Genomic DNA, 17,994 nt, shown 5'->3' with positions numbered 1-17,994 from the left:
AAAAATGTGGGTAGGGGGACATGGCTAGATATATAATATTTTTAAATAAAAGAAAATAATAATAACATTTTAAACAATGTTATCAGTATCCCTGAATCGTTGGGCTGCTGATTCACTGTATCAGCCGATACCGATACTCAGCTGAATTGTTCTGTATCGGCCCAAAAATAATAATAAATTATACGTCAATCATAACATGACAGTCTTAAAACCATTAAAATAATTTAAAAATAATATTTAAAATACTTTTACTATTTTTCACATTTATTAAAAATTAGCAGAATCGGCCCAGCAGCGCATCAAAATTCTGCCAATACAATGGTTATCGGCCGATAGGCACCGATACTGATAACATTGATTTTAAATGTAAAAGAGGAAGGGGCAAAATGAAAAGGAAGAAGTGGTAAAATGATTTTTTTTTAAACAAAAGGTGTTTTAAAAATGTGTGAAAAAATATAAAAAGGAATCTTTTGGTTATTTTTAAATAAAAGAGGAAGAAAATATTATGAATACAAAAAGGAGTAGAAAGAATTTTTTTTAAGAATATGAAGATTGGTAGGGGCTAATGAAATTTTTAATTTCATTAAGAAAAAAAAGATGATGGGAAGGGCACCTACTCTCTCTCTCATCTCTCGCTCCGCAAGGAAGGCATGGACAAGACACCAGGTACCATCTCTCTCTCTCAAGTGGCCTTGCAGTCGCCCAGAGAGAGACAAAGAGAAGGGTAGACGAGAGGGAGAGGAAGACCAGAGCCAAAAAGGGGGGAAGAGAGAGTCCAGGGTTTCGGGATCCGACCTCCCGCACTGTGCCTGGTACCCATACGTGTGTCAACACGGGTACGGTAGCCAAACTGCCGTGTCGCAGTATCATAGATGGCAGTCGAAGAATATTATAGTTGTTGACTCTTCACACTGACACTCACATTTGCACTTTCTCACAAACATCACCTTAGAAGAAGCCAAGAACCCGAGCAATGGTAAGACAATTTGCCTTAAATTTCTATCAAATTAAATTAAATTCTACCTGTGATTTAATTCTAATTTAGCACCCATTTAAATTCCATTTAAACTATTGACTCAATTCAATTTGTAATTTTGATTTCGAGTTGATGTTTAGATAAATTTCTAATTCGACCAATTTAAATTATAAAAGCCATAATTTAATGATTTAATAATTACTAAAAATTACAAGCATTACAGGTTATATGAAATTTGGGTAATAGACACATCTAATGGATCCAATTAGCATACCAGATCCATCCACTCAAGTGTACCCAATCGTGGGTTAACAAAACATGGGCAAGTAGGATGCATCACTCAAAGCTGATCGCAACAAAAGAAAAAACTAGAATTTGAGTTTCGACGTTATTACTAGTAATGTGCTCATGCCCTGCACCAAAGATCCCAAAACAAAATAAGCTTGTGCAACGCTCGAACACACACACACACACACACACACACACACACACACACACACACAGAGAGTCATTGGGTCAGGATGATGAAATCAGGTGGGTCTAGGTCTAATCTGATCTGGATCATGTATTTCAAACCTTGTTTCTGTATTCATCCCTCCCATATCCGTGTTCATCTTTTAATAGAGGGAAAATGTTCTAGCTTCTTTTTGCAAAGTCATTCCTGCTTTGCCACCATGTTGGTTTTTCTCAAAAATAAGACGGTTTTTTTCTTACACACGGCCAATAAGGCGGGGACTATTTTTCAGCAAAACAAAAGATTAGATGTCATGCTATTTATTTTTAATTAGTTATTTTATTTATTCTGCAAAGACAATAGTTTAGAAAAAGTCAAGCAGCAGCACTAGGCCCACAGTAGTCCGAGTTGGAGTCTACACAACCCTAACAATACGCATGACACTTCAAGCCTACAACACTGATATAAACTTCCCTACGACACTGATTCATAACTCAAAACCTCAGCTCAGAGAGAGAGAGTATTCTCAAACATGAAATGTGGTACTCTTTTACAAAGATCCACGTTGTATGGAAGAAAAGAAACATAAGTGCAAGAGAAAAGGTCCAATAAATGCAAATAAAAAGGCTTGGAAAAAAAAAAAACGAGGCCTACAATTCACCACAATGTAAGTTTGCATCTGCCCTGCATCAACTCATCAACAACACACCGCTTACGAACTAAGCAGAGATCGAGCCAAATGTTCCCTTGCCGTGGCCAATGCCTGCGATATCGTCTGCAAAACAAGTATCACCCAGTTGACAAATCCAGATGATTGACAAATATGCATGTTTTATGCAAAAGCAACAAGAACTAAAGAAAAACGCACCTGCTCAGACAGTATGTTTCCTCCATCCAAACCTTGGTTAGCTACATTTCCCACAATAACACTTGCATCTGTCTCAAGGATAATTCTGAAAGAGTTTTGGACATGTAAGACAACAGACAAGGCCTGAACATCTGAATACTAAGTTTATTGTTTCGGCAAAATCTTTGGCCCAACCTGACCAAAATATAGGCTCTATACATGGAGCTAAATAAGCTATGAAAAACAGTGAATAATATATGTCAACAATACCAAGACAACAATCTTTGATGTATAGTATTGCTATGTAATTCATAGATCACAAACTTAGATGCAAATTATTCCTTTAGAATCTCCTATGGTTGATTCTCAGGGCGTGACTTTTCGATGGTTTGAACATTGTACCACTAATTAACATCATTCATTTCATGTCAAAACACAGTGTCAAAAAAAGGTCTAGCAACAATACCGGAAAACAGTTAACTAGCATATTTTTAAGTATCAGAACAATCAACTCATCTTTCCCATGGAAGATTTTGTCATGCAGTATTACCCATTCAAGTTATATGTGTTATGGAAACTCCTTTGAATTTAGAAACGGATGATTCCTTTCTTGATCATGCATATCCAATACAAACCGCCCAAAGTAATTGACTTGAGAATCTTGCTTACAAAAATTTCTTCAAAATAGAAACTTTGTTTACAAAAGTTTTGACTCGTCTATGTCAATTTTTATCTTAGCCTATTCATGGCTTTCCTGTATGGCCAAAATGTTTCCTTTTAATACCACAAGGCACTCAAAAACAGATTCCATAGTCGGAGCATCCTCTGCAAAGTTAGTTCAACTCATGATTTCTTTCGGTATTTTCTCCATCAGTAAGCAAGACAACATGCTAAAGGTTTCACAAAGATTGCTAAAAACCCACAAAAGGTGCAAGCAAATGTATCAACCAGAAACTAGCGATTTGTCATACCGAAGCTCATATTCAACTAAAAAGAACATGTAATTGAGGAGAAAAAGTTTGCATATTTGTTGACAAAAGGCACTCTATCATGCACTAAGCTATTTGATACAATCAATCTAATAAAGAATATGAAAGCTAGCACATTACATTATTGAAAATGCATGCAACAGTAGAGGAAACAAAACAAGAACATAGAAATAAAACATCCTTTGTCCATACCCTCCATCAACAATCTCATCTATGCATAGAAGGATGACATCCAAATTCTCTAGAGCCGACCTTTTCTCTACATTGTTCCTGGAACAAGATTGTGCATACCAAATGAATAACTTAGTGTCACGGCCTAGAAACTAAGGATCTCAAACATTAAATTTTTATGCAAACATGGACAGAGAAATGAATCTGATTCTGAGATGAGATGCTATTTAAGAACTATTTACTAATTTGTTGAATATGCAAGAATAGAAGGCATAACAACACCTTAGAAGAATGCCGACTGCATCAAAGAAAGCTTGAAGAACTGTCGCAATAATAAGCTCATTTTCATCATCGCCACCAGTGACAAAAAAATGTAGATCAGAAATGAACTTGTAGGTTACAATGTAACCATCAAACATGGTTATCTCCGCTGTAAAAGAGAAAAAAGAAAAGAAAAGGTAAGCTGCTTGGTTGATGCATAATAAAGCACTGAAATTTTTATTGAAAATAATACTGCATTAAATCTGTCACCTTCAGTCCGTGCATTTGCTTTCTGAGTTTTAGTGAAAATTGATTTCTCAAAAGCCAACTTTGCATTAAGTGTTGGCCAATCATCTGAATAGTACTTGACAGCCACACGTTTTCCTTCTGAGTCAAGTAAAAGAATGTTTTTGATAGAAGGAAAAGATTCCTGTGTTTCAAAAGTGTAAAGATTGATTCAGAATAATAGAATGAAGATATACACAGATAGCAAAAGGGTCTTATGACAAGGAAATGTTTTGTTTAAGAAACAAATATGTATGAGATTTTCAGATTATTGAAGACTAGAAATATGGATACAGTTACAGAACGTGAAGAAAAATTGCATGAAACAATGGAACTAATACATGATTGTTGATCAAGCATTGCAATCTATAGCTATGACTCGTACGTAGTACTATACATCTTTGCACATGAGATCCTAGTTAACACATTTTCTAGTTATTTCTAATAATATGCCTGATCTGCTATGACCACTTTAACAAAACTATACTCCATTTTGATTTCCATCCCAAATTCCAAGAAGAAGAAAAGAGGAAAATATGCAAACAATTCTATTTCTCTTGAAAGTTCAGAGCATTTCCACTTGCACAAAACTTGTACAAGGAAGTTCTTCCTCGAACTCCTGAATGAAAAAAACTAGAGCCCTTTAATTAAAATAACATTTAGTCCAAGGAAAAGGAATTTGATTAACAAAATACATATATACGAGTTAATTTATGAGAGGCCACCACTCACTATCAACTCTTCTTGAGGAGAACAATGTAATTCTTCTATTGGTGTCCAACATCCATTAAGTATACCAAAATAACTGAAAAAGCCTCATCTCATTGGAAACTGTCACATGGATGCGGGAGTGGGGCACACTGAGGATATGCTTGGTTTGGTACAATAATTTTCAAAAAATTAGGACAAGGATATGGATGTATGCACACATTAATTATGTATTTGTGTAAGTGTGCAAACAAAACGTTTTTAAATCACTATAATTAGAAACATCAAATAATTAAACTATGTTGAAATTGAAATGTGCTGTAATTGATGACAGATTTTAAAAGAAAAAGAAAAGTACATATGAAATAAGTAAATAAGATCATAAAAAAGAAAATTAGATTAATGACACAATGTTGACTGTGTACAACCTATGTAGTCAAAATCAGCAACTGAGTGCCTAGTCTAGGCATAGGGACAATGCCTAGTCCAGGGCACTTAGGTGCCCTGGATTTAATGGGCCGCAATTAGTCTGATTAGTCCATGCCTAGGCACCGACTAATCCTTGCCTAGGCCAACTAGGCACCGACTAGTTCTTGCTTAGGCCCAAACTTGTCTTTCTTTCACCCCACATATATATATATATATGGAATAACGTATTTAATAGTCTCGAGCATACTAAGCTCTTCCTGAGAAATCCACTTGTTAGTCTATTGTTATATATCTATCTATCTATTTATTTATTTTTTTTATACAAACTGTATTTTTTTATGTATATCTACTCTTTTTCTTTATATATATAAATATATACTTTATTTTTTTTCTTCAGAAATATGTATGTATATAGGCTTTATGTATGTATGTGTATGTGTGCATGAATAGATTCTCTTAAGTCTTATATACTATATATATTATTTGTAAATTTTGCATTAACCGATTATGAGAAAAAATAGAAAGAATGGAGAATGAACATACAAAAATAATGCCTTGGCTTATCAATAGTGTAGACATTAAGAAATATTCTAGCTTTGTGAAGTTTGAGCATGCCAATGATGCGTGAGACTACCTCAAAAATATGTATTCTCTTAAAGACATTGTACATGTGTGCAATTTCCAAGATAAGATTAGAACCATGACTCAAGGAGACATGAGCATTAGAGAGTACTATAATGCTCTATCTGAACTTTGAGAAGAGTTGACTATTTTTAAACCAAAGTGACATAGACTTTTAGATATTGAGATCCAACAAAAGAAAATAGACGCAAAGCATTTTTACCAATTCATAAATAAATTGAGACCCGAGTTTGAAGCCACCAAATTGGCTCTTCTCCATAGAGGGAAGATTCCCTCTATTGTTGATACGATCGAAGAGTTAAGTATGCAAAAAAATAGGTTGAAGAAACTCCCACTCAAGAACGATGATGAATCTGTCTTGGTCATATCTAGGTCGGGAACCTATACTCGCATATATAAGCCACCTCACTTTGGGAGACAAGGCAATGAGTATGACAACAAGAGGAAAGTCACTTGTCACTAAGTTGAGGAAATGAGAGTAAAAAAATGTGGCTTCGATTGGTCTACCTCAAAAGATTAAGGACATAAGCAACCCTCAAGATACATCCATTGGAAGCATGACCCTATCACAATTGGTGGAAGTGCTTCAACCTCTTCTTACAAGATCATCTTCCTCAACCGAAGCGGTAGTTTTATTGTACTCCGATCATAGTAAGTCTCATTGGCTCCTTGATTTTGGCGCATCATTTCATATGACCCCCAACCTTGATATCCTATCAAAATGTCGTACTAATTCAAGCATGTCTAATGTTTTCATTGCCAATGGTACATCTCTTGAAATCAAAAGAATAAGGAATTTTGAAAGAAATCTTCAAAACTCCAAAAGATTTTTTAATTCTAAAAATTAGATATATTCTCAAACTAAATTTAAATTTTTTATCGGTCACTTAAATATTAAACCATGGATGTAATGCCTCCTTATAAAATGGTTGTTGGGTACAAGATCGTAAGAAAGAGAAGTTGATTGAGGGAGGCCTCTGAAACATGGATTTTTTGAAAATACTTAAGTATACATTTTGTTGTAATGTCAAAAAAATAAATTTGAATTTATGGCACAACAGGTTAGGACATTCAAATGTATCCAAAATTCCATTTTTTTCAAGCTTGAAAAAGTTTGCTAACATTAATAACTTTACTTGTGATATTTGTATTCTTGGCAAAATGAAGAAATTACCATTTCATGTAAGAACTTACTTGAGTTAGTTCATTCGGATGTTTGGGGTCCGAGACCAATCATATCAAAAGGTGGATATGCATAATATGTGGTATTTGTGGATGGTTTTTCTAGATATGCTTAGATTTATTTCCCAAGACATAAGTCGGAAGTCTTTTTGCATTTCCAAATTTTTTGTAACTTAGTTAAAAATAGGTTTAATAATAACATTTACTGATTCAGGGAGAGAGTTTTTGTCTAAAGAATTTAAAGATTAACTTAATTTACATGACATTACATATCAAATAACTTGCCCACACACATCGAAATAAAATGGTTCGCTTTGACTATTGTGCACCTTATAAACAGAATCCCATCTTCATCATTACAAAACATCTCTCCTATTGAAAAAATTTCAAACTCACTCTTGATTATTCTAAATTAAGAGTTTTTCGATGCAAATGTATTGTCTTAACCAATAAAAATGACAAGCTTTCTCCTAGGGTTATTCCTTGTGCCTTTTTTAAATGACAACCAAAAAGGTTATAGGTGTTATGATTCTAAAAATAAAAAAATGTATGTTTCAAGAAATGTCTTTCTTGGAAAATTATTTTTTTTTATTATGAGAAATCTAAATAAGCAACTGAGTATTCTTTTCTATTTGATTTTGTTTCAAAGCATGATATTGATCACTGTGATGGTGAGGATATTGATCACTATGATTGCGAGTTTGGTCTTAAAAATGTTGATGAATCAAGAGATGAAGTGACTTGTGAAGAGCAACCCCATAGTGATAAAACCTACATACAATACACAAGACATAGGGCTCAAAAATCTCCATGTGCACTTGAAAAGTATTCAAAGATTGTAAGTGAAGATGATGTGCAATCTAGGAGATCATTTAGAGTATCAAAGCTCTCAGAAAAGTTTGTTTCTTATGACTCCTTTTCATCCAAATGCAAGGCATGGATAGCATTAATTCACTTCTATGTAGAGCCATAATCCTATGTCTAAGTCAAAGAATATTTCGAATGGGTAGAAGCCATAAAAGTAGATTTAGAGGCCTTAGAAAAATCCAAAACTTGAACTCTTCAAGACCTCCCATAGAGAAATAAACCTATAGGATATAAGTGGGTTTATAAAGTAAAAACAAAAAGTAATGAGACCCTTAAGAAGTATAAGGCTAAATTAGTAGCCAAAAGAATATGGAATAGATTATGAAGAAACCTTTGCTCATGTTGCCTGAATGACCACTGTTAGGACCCTTATAGCAGTTGCATCCATTAGGAATTGACCCATGTACCAAATGGATATTAAGAACGTATTTCTTAATGGGGATCTTGTTGAAGAAGTATACATGGAAGCACCACCTAGTATAAGCATCCCTGAAGGGAAGGCACTTTGCTTAAGAAAGCACTTTATGGCTTGAAGCAAGAGCTAAAGGCATGATATAATAGATTTAGTAAGTTTATGATTGATATTAGTTTTAGATCTTGCTTGACTGACACAACTTTGTTTGTTAAGGAAATTAAGGTAGGTATTGTCATTATACTCCTATATGTGGACGATATGATTATCATTAGGGGAGACAAATATTGAGTTGAAACTATTAAAAGACTTCTTAAAAACAATTTTGAAATAACTGATTTAGGTTTTTTAAGATACTTTCTAAAGATTGAGGTCACTTATTTTCTAATAGGGTAATTGTTGTCTCAGTATAAATTTGCTTCTGATATTATTTTCAGGTCTGAAATTACAGATGATAAGAGCTATGTCACATAGGTGGGGGTGCGGGTGCGGGTGCGGGTGCGGGTATGGGTACGGGTACGGGTACGGGTGCGGTACTTTAAGAAAACTTGGGTGCAGGGGTGCGGGAAGGATATATATATATATATATATATATATAATTTTTAACATTTTTAAGTTAACACACTGTGTATTTGTGTGCATTTATGTATTTATATATATAATATAGATAAAAATGGACTTGATTAGGGTTAACTTAATCTACTTTTGATGGACCTCAATATGGTTGACTTCACCTAACATAAAGGAAGTTGTGTCCAAGTGTCGCACCTGCCTGGGTGCGGGTGCGACGCGTGTGGCGTACCCTGTTAGAAGAGTCTGTGTGACATAAGATGAGAGAGTAGATACTCCCGAGGTTACTAATGTTAACATGTGAATCAATGATGAAAAGCTCCTTGAAGATCCAATACCTGATCAACAGCTAATTGGAAAACTCTCTTGTCAATTACTAGTTCAGATATAGTACATGTTGTCCACGCAACTAGTCAATTTGAACATGCTCCTACATCTATTCACATGGGAGCAATCTTACGAATTACTAGATACATTAAAACTTTTATTTCTATAGGATTTTTTCTGTCTTCTTCATCTGCATTAAATTTAATTGCTTATATTGATGCAGACTGGGAAAGTGATATTACCAATAGACACTCAACCAAGGGTTTTTGTGTTTTTTAGGTGAATCTCTGATCTCATGGAGGTACAAGAAGCAGTAGAAGGTCTCACTTTCATCAACAGAAGTTGAATACCGAGTCATGACCACTATTATGATGGAGTTAGTTTAGCCAAGAAGATTGTTGGAAGACATGAGAATTCAAATAAAATGAGTTTCGAAGATGTTATGATAATAAGAATGCTATCTACATTGCCAACAACCATATGTTTCACGAGAGAACAAAGCACATTAAAATAGATTATCAGAGGAGTATCTTTAATCAAACATTCAGAATACCAATTGACAGACTTATTAACTAAACCTCTTTCAGCTCCTAGGTTTTACTTCCTTAGCAAACTTTCAATCATTTTATCACAAGTTTGAGGGAGAGTGTTAAAATGTACATACATAATGTATATATATTATACGTATATCCATATGTATACATGCTTCTGTATGTATATTGTAATGAAAAGAGGCGGAAGCACCAATAGAGCAAAAGTCACTCTATAAGAGTGACTACTAGAGCCACGAACACAAACACCAAATGTGCACACACAAAACTCTCAAATATAGAAAATGACTTAAAGTCATAAGTTGGATATTATTGAAGAAAGGAAGAGAAGGGTGAAAAACCCATGCTTACAAGAGGAGAACACCTCCTCTATTTATAGAGGAGGGAGGCTCAAAGAAAGGACCACAAGGGGGCTCCCTTGTAGTCGTTGGGGCCCCAACGACTACAAGAGTGGGGCCCCTTGTGGTCAAACAAAAGTAAAAAAATAAAAAGAAAAAAAGCAAAAAGGAAAAAGGGAAAAAAGAAAAAGGTAAAAAATAAAAAGTACATTGGCTGTTTTACAAGAATACCCCTATCGGGTATTTCACTAAAAGAGAATATGTATATATATACATATATGTATATATATACTTATATATATACAGATGTATATATATATATAAGTATATGTATATATATATACATATTTTAACATGCCCCCTCAAACTTTACGGGGAGAAGACCGAAAGTTTGCTAAGGAGAAACATAAATCGTGGAGTTGGGAGCGCCTTGGTGAAGAAGTCAGCTAGTTGATACTCTGAAGTAACATATGGTAATGAGATAGTCCCTCTGAGGTATTCGTCTCGAACATAATGGCAATCCATTTCGATATGCTTGGTCCGCTCATGAAAGGTGTGATTGCTGGCAATGTATATCGCACTTTTGTTATCACAGCAGAGCTTGGTGGGAGTGGAAATGGGGACGCCCATGTCAGCAAGGAGACTTCTGAGCCATACGATTTCCATAGTTGTCATTGTCATGGCCCGATATTCAGCTTCAGTGGATGACAGTGAAACCTTCTGCTGCTTCTTGCATCTCCATGAAATGAGGGATTCACCTAAAAAAATACAAAGACCCGTTATTGAGATACGATCATTGGGATTTCCTCCCCAGTCAGCATCAGTAAAAGCAGTTAAGTCAAGAGATGAGGAAGAGGATAAGAAGAGTCCCTTGGATATAGTATTTTTGATATATCGCACAATCCTCATTACGGCTGCCATATGAACCGAAGTAGGTGCATGCTGAAACTGGCTTGCTGCATGAACCGCATGAGCTATGTCTGGACGTGTGATGGATAGATAGGTGAGAGATCCGATTAATTGACGGTAGGGGGTTGGATCCTCAAGAAGAACACCATCTCCAAGTCTCAGTTTTGCATTAATAAATTCGGGAGTCTCAACTTTCTTTTCATCAGATATTCCTGATTTGGTACAAATTTTTGCAGCTAATTTCATTTGAGATAGGATGTATCCTCGCGGGGAATAAGTCACTTCAATCCCTAAAAAATATCTCAAATAACCAAGGTCAGACATATCAAAAGTTTCTTTTAACATAGACTTTACATCATTTACTCCCTTTTTGTCATTCCCAGTAATGATCATATCATCAACATACAGTAGAAGCATAATAATGGAGTCACCTGTCCTTTTAACAAAAAGAGCAGTGTCAGTATAGCAAGAAGAAAATCCTAAATTGATTAATACGTTACTAAACCTATCATACCAAGCTTTAGGAGCTTGCTTAAGTTCATATAAAGCCTTTTTTAATTTCAAAATTTTTCCATTTAAGTTCAAAACTGAAGGCGGTTCCATATAAACTTCTTCATTTAAATTACCATTCAAAAAGGCATTTTTGACATCAAGTTGAAAGATTGGTCATTTTTTAACTAAGGCTATAGCAATAAGAGCTCGAACACTAGTCATTCGAGCAACTGGGGCAAAAGTTTCATCATAATCTACCCCATACTCTTGGGCATATCCCTTGGCAACCAACCTAGCCTTATATCTTTCCAATGAACCATCACTCTTAGTTTTTACTTTAAAAACCCATTTACATCCAATGGGTTTCTTGCCATTGGGAGGATCAATGATTTCCCAAGTTTGTGCCTTTTTAAGAGCATTAAGTTCTAGTTCCATAGTTTCATTTCAATGAGCATATTGCTTAGCATCATTGTAATGAGATGGTTCATGAAAGGAGTGAAGAGCAAGTAGGCATGCTCGAAAGTTAGGAGAAAAGGAATCATACGAAACAAATCTATTTGGTATTTTGGAAATCCGATTTGATCTTCTTTGAGAGGTCTCTTCGATTGACTCACTTTGGGAAAAAATTTCAAGGGCACAAGGAGGATTTCTTTCATTCCTTCTAGAGTAGACTTGAATTTGTCTTGAAACATTTTCTTCTAAGTTTTGATCATCACTTGGATGTTCAAAATGATCTTCGCTAAGGGATTCACTAGGATCAATATGATCATCTATGATGTTCTCTTGAGGCAACAAGTAAATAGAAAGGAATAATCAATATTTTCAGTAGTGATGGGAGTGTAGTGAAGCTTGGTGAGCAAGATATACCGGTGAATGATTATTTCAAATATTTGGGATCCATCATTCAAAAGTATGGAGAAATTGATGGAGATGTAAATCATAGGATAAAGGTTGGGTGGATGAAATGGAAAAGTGCTACTGGAGTGCTGTGCGATCGTAGAATGCCATTGCGGTTGAAGGGAAAGTTTTATAGGACGACTATTAGACCCGCTTTACTATATGGTACGGAATGTTGGGCTGCCAAGAGACATCATATTCAAAAAATGAGTGTAGCTGAGATGCGGATGCTTAGATGGATGTGTGGAAATACAATAAAAGATAAGATTCGGAACGAAGAGATACGTAAGAAGGTAGGTGTTGCACCCATTGAAAATAAGATGCGAGAGAATCGTTTACGGTGGTTTGGACATATTCGGCGAAGGCCTAATGATGCTCCAGTTAGAAGGTTGGAGAAATGGGAAAATATATTAGTTAAAAGAGGTCGGGGTAGGCCTAGGAAGACTTGGATGGAGATGATAGGAAAGGATATGAATGCTTTGAACCTCACCGAGGACATGGCGTTGGATAGAAATGATTGGAGGAAAAGGATTCATGTGGAAGACCCAAAATGAATTTCTTTTTTGGTTCATATCGCTGACCCCAATTGTTTTGGGATGAAGGCGTAGTTGTTGTTGTTGTTGTTGTTGTTGGTGCGAAAAACCATTTTCCTCTTTAAGGAATGTGACATCTTTAGAGATATAAAGTTTGTTCTTAAGTATGTCAAAACATCGATAGCCTTTTTGTTTTTCGCCATATCCCAAAAAGATACATTCAATAGCCCTAGGAGAAAGTTTATCATTTTTGTGAGTTAGAACAAAACATTTACATCCAAAAATTCTTAGTCTTTTATAATCGGGAGACATATTGTAAAGTTTTTCAAATGGAGAAAGATTTTTCAAAGAGGATGAAGGAGTTCTATTGATAAGATATGTAGAGGTTAAAACCGCTTTGGCCCAAAAGGATTTTGGAATATTTCTTGAAATTAATAACGTTCTTGTAGTTTCTATTATGTGTCTATGCTTTCTTTCCACAAGACCATTTTGTTGCGGAATGTTGGGGCAAGAACGTTGGTGACAAATTCCATTTTCTTTTAAATAGCTTTGAAAATCATTGGACATATATTCGCCTCCCGAATCGGACCTAAGAATAGATAGATTTCCCAAAAATTGATTTTTGACCATTGCATGAAATTCTTTAAAGAAGGAGAAAACTTCGGATTTGCGACTTAGGAAGTAAATTCACGTAAATCGAGTGAAGTCATCTATAAAGACCACGTAATACGAAAAAACTCCTTTAGACAAAATAGGGGAAGGTCCCCACACATCGGAATGAATAAGTTCAAATGGCCGAGTGGTAAAGTAACTTCTTTGAGGAAATGGAGTAGCTTTAGATTTCCCAAAAATGCAATCTTTACAAGTCATGTAATTGTCTTTACAAGTATTGTTCAAAACGGAAAAAGAGACATTTTTACAAAATTTGGATGGCCAAGTCTCTCATGCCATATTCCAATACTTTTGTCTTTTACAAGATTGCAAGATGACTTAGATGGAAGAGTCAAAAAATCCATAAAGTAGAGGTCACCCCTTCTATGGCCTTGCCCAATCAGCTTCCCTGACTGGAGATCCTGCACGGTGCAATCTTTAGGTGAGAAAGAGACTTGGCATCCATGATCGATGATTTGAGAAACGGAAAAAAGGTTTAAATTAATTTTAGGAACGATTCTTACTTTAGGAACGAAAAAGTTTTTAAAATCAAGTGTTTCAATACTTTCAATTTTTAATGATGTATCATCGACCGTTGAAACACAAGAGGATATGGGTTCGGAAAAAACATTTGAAAGAGAGTTTTTATGAGATGTCATATGAAAAGAAGCACCGGAGTCTAGTATCCACATACCTGGAGGTGATGAAGAGTAGGCGATGGCGGCTCCGGATGTTGAAGGAGAAGTCTTGAGAAGATGTTGGAGAACTTCGGAGATGTGATTTAGAGTTTCTTTGATATCTCCTTCTTCGGTACTTTCTTCCTTCTTTGGAGAATTTTCTCCAACCGCGGCTACCTTTCCTTTGAGTTTTGGACAAACCGGTCTAATGTGTCCCGGTTCATTACAATAATGGCATATTATTCCTTTTCTAGGCCCATTACTATTTTTGTTAAAATGGGGAGATCTATATGCTTTAACATTCGATCCGGGCCTAATAACGGCCAAAACTTCATCACTCTTAATGCTCAAGCCAAGTCGAGTTTCTTCTTGACATATCTCGGCAAGGGCATCTTCAATAGGTAGGGCTTTGCTTCTATGGAGAAAAGATGCCCTAACTTGTTCAAATTCCGGGCGAAGACCATGAAGAAATTCGAAAAAATGTTCCTTTTCGATTTGTTCCCTTCTTAATTCAATATCTTCTGGAGCCACCCACTTAGGCTCAAGAAGAGCAAGTTCATCCCAAAGAGGAGTTAGAGAGCTAAAATAGTCCCGGAATGGATTTTTTCTTGACAAAAAAATTGTCGAGCAAGATCCTTTTGGGTATACATACCCTTAAGGAAAAACCAAGCCTCATTGGCCCTTCTAAATTTGACAATATTAGCACAATTTTTAAGGTCTACATTATTCATAAACCATGCCAAAATTTTGGCATGGTTACTTTCCCAATCCTCAATTTTGGATTGATGATCATTAATAGCTTTGATGCGCTCATCGCCATCTAAAGCTTTTTCAACTTCATTTTCGATTTTGGTGAGAACAAGAGAGGGTTCGGGAGTAGTTCCCATAACAAAACCCCAAATTTTCTTACCTCTAAGATGATTTTCCATAGCGAAGGCCCACATGAGATAGTTGGACACATTTAGCTTAAAAGAAAGCTCCACTTTAGAGTCGCGTTCCATCGGCACCAAAAGTCCTTCCTTTCTTCAAAAAGTTGAGAGGCACACATTCCAAAGAAAAGCCCAATCACCAACCGAGCTCTGATACCATGTAATGAAAAGAGGCGGAAGCACCAATAGAGCAAAAGTCACTCTATAAGAGTGACCACTAGAGCCACGAACACAAACACCAAATGTGCACACACAAAACTCTCAAATATAGAAAATGACTTAAAGTCATAAGTTGGATATTATTGAAGAAAGGAAGAGAAGGGTGAAAAACCCATGCTTACAAGAGGAGAACACCTCCTCTATTTATAGAGGAGGGAGGCTCAAAGAAAGGACCACAAGGGGGCTCCCTTGTAGTCGTTGGGAGCCCCAACGATCAGAAATCTGACCGTTGGGGCCCCAACGACTACAAGAGTGGGGCCCCTTGTGGTCAAACAAAAGTAAAAAAATAAAAAGAAAAAAAGCAAAAAGGAAAAAGGGAAAAAAGAAAAAGGTAAAAAATAAAAAGTACATTGGCTGTTTTACAAGAATACCCCTATCGGGTATTTCACTAAAAGAGAATATGTATATATATACATATATGTATATATATATATACTTATATATATACAGATGTATATATATAAGTATATGTATATATATATACATATTTTAACATATATGTATATACATTGTATATTTTATTCTTTTTATTTTTTATAATTTTTTATTTTTATTATTTTTACTTTGGTCAACTCAAAGTTGACTAGCCGTTGGAGATAGTACAACTGCTAGATGATATAGTTGTTGGACTAGCTCTAACAGCTAGAAGCCCCTCTCTCTTGTATATATAGGAGATCTCCCCCTCCTTATAAGGTATGCATCTTGCATACCTTTCATGAAGAAATAAAATATTGTTTATATATTGTGAGCATTCTTTGGTGTGTGCCCATAGTAGCTCTTTGTGCTTGTCCATTTGGCTTATTTTGGTGGACATTTGTTCTTGTTTGGAGGCTCCACTTTCTTTATATATTTTTGGGTTCTGACTATGCCGACTAGTCCTGCCTAGGCCCTGACTAAGCCTTTTAGACATCTGCTAGCTAGGCACCGATTGCCTTTGACTACATAATGTACAACTTGTTTGGCTATGTCCTTGAAGTGTCGTGTCATGTTGTGTTGACATGACACCCGTATGCTAAGTGAAGTGCCCATGTGACATGGATATTTAAAAATAAAAATAAACAAGCTAAATTGTTATGGTTTTGAATACAACAACAACAATAACAGCCAAAATACACATCATTACAAAAAGCGAACCAATATTAACTACTCCATGTATTTCATGAATATTTTAACCTTAATATGTGATCTATTTTCACTGAACTGAATACCAATCATTTACCTACATATATTGCAAAATATCAACAAAACTTCTTTAATTTTAAAATAAGAAAAACAAGGCAGCAAATATCAATTCATCTAAAGAAATTAAAGTTTAGATTGCAACAATAACTTTAATGTACTACAAAGAAAGAAAAAAAGGCAACCAAATTTTTCTAGTTTCTACTGAAAAGTTCAGATTGTGTTTATCTAGGACCAAAATATAAAGAATTATCTCAAGGATAAAAATATTGCTCATTTGAAAATGAAATGAACCTAGCTTCATCTCAAACTTCCACAAATCTTATCTAGTTCTCCAACAAACGAGGTACGAAAGGTACCATGTTAAATGATAATAAACCAAAGAAAGCAAAAAAGAATTGATGAAATCATTCTATTTTACAACAAATATTCACACCTGGATGCCTAAATGCTACTTTCTGAAAAAAGAAAATCAGATTACCTCTCAAGGAGAACTATTTCCCACGTCAAAGTCTCTCTCGCATGGTTTAATCACCGATCATGTTTAACTCAATCTTAGTACATTTTGGTTGCGAAAAATTAATAAAAGTAAAGATTTAAATAAGATGAACTACAAAAAAAACTATCTTACATGCCCCCCAGCCAACTATTCATTTAAAGAGAATAATTCAAAAGCTTAATTTCCAGAACCAGTTCAGATTTGCTAAATCCGAAGCAATCAAGGCAAGGTCCACAAGCCTTTCCCCGGAATACAACTAAAAACATATTGAAAAGAGATTTCTGATCAATCCAAACGGAATCACCTCACTGAAAACGATCATATTCTTCCTTCGATCACCATACGATTGATCCTACGCGAGTTAAAACCTCAAACGTTCTACAAATCTCAATCTCGATTAATTCACAACGAAATTAAGAAGAAAACCTTATGATTCGGGAATTAATCTAGTCCGAATAAGCCGATCAGGGAAAGAAACCATCAAGAGACTTACCATTGAAGATCTGGTCGAAAACGACCGGAAAACGCAGATCCAGGCCTGAAAATTGCGAAACAGAGATCAAATGGCGTTTTTTTCTACCTAAATGAGAAAAGAAAGAAAATTACCAAGAAATTTTAGGGTTTCAGAGTACGATTATGTGGGTGATTTGCGTAAGGAAATGATTTCAAAGATCTGCAGAGCGGAGAGATCTCGGTTTAGGCTTATATAGAGAGTAAGAGCGCAAACTTGTGTGGCGAGGAGTGATCTGGTGCGCGGGTACTCACCATTTGGTAGGTAGGACTGAATCGATCGGGTTTGATCAACTCCCGAATCCCGATCGAGGCTGGGAAACAAGCCGAGCCGCTCGGCTCATATTCGGCTCGTTAAGACCACGTTCAAACTCATTAAACAACTCGGCAATTGAATATGAACACTAAGTACCCAGCTATATTTAACTCATATAAGTTCGTTAGGCAGTAAGAAAAATATTTTAAATCCATTTACATTTATTTTTTTATA

General features: G+C 35.4%; 1 protein-coding gene across 2 annotated transcripts; it reads right to left on the bottom strand.

The window, feature by feature from the left end:
• Positions 1-1,895: 1,895 nt before the first annotated feature.
• Positions 1,896-17,688, bottom strand: LOC149851325 (coatomer subunit zeta-2-like). Of its 2 annotated transcripts, XM_090014690.1 has the most exons (7): positions 17,601-17,688; positions 17,488-17,532; positions 3,969-4,128; positions 3,720-3,867; positions 3,459-3,536; positions 2,299-2,383; positions 1,896-2,205 (listed from the first exon to the last, which is right to left on the bottom strand). In XM_090014690.1, the coding sequence occupies exons 2-7, from the start codon at positions 17,488-17,490 to the stop codon at positions 2,143-2,145; spliced, it is 537 nt and encodes a 178-aa protein (XP_089870816.1). In that variant the 5' UTR covers positions 17,491-17,532; positions 17,601-17,688; the 3' UTR covers positions 1,896-2,142. The 2 variants fall into 2 exon arrangements, with proteins under 2 accessions (XP_089870816.1, XP_089870809.1); XM_090014683.1 differs by lacking the exons at positions 17,488-17,532; positions 17,601-17,688 and adding an exon at positions 17,299-17,331.
• Positions 17,689-17,994: the final 306 nt, after the last annotated feature.

Source organism: Nuphar pumila, chromosome 1 (assembly GCF_984573655.1).
Source record: "Nuphar pumila chromosome 1, dmNupPumi1.hap1.1, whole genome shotgun sequence".
Taxonomy (NCBI): Eukaryota; Viridiplantae; Streptophyta; class Magnoliopsida; order Nymphaeales; family Nymphaeaceae; genus Nuphar; species Nuphar pumila.
Note: the sequence above shows the minus strand (reverse complement) of the source record. Positions and strands in the feature narration are given on the sequence as shown.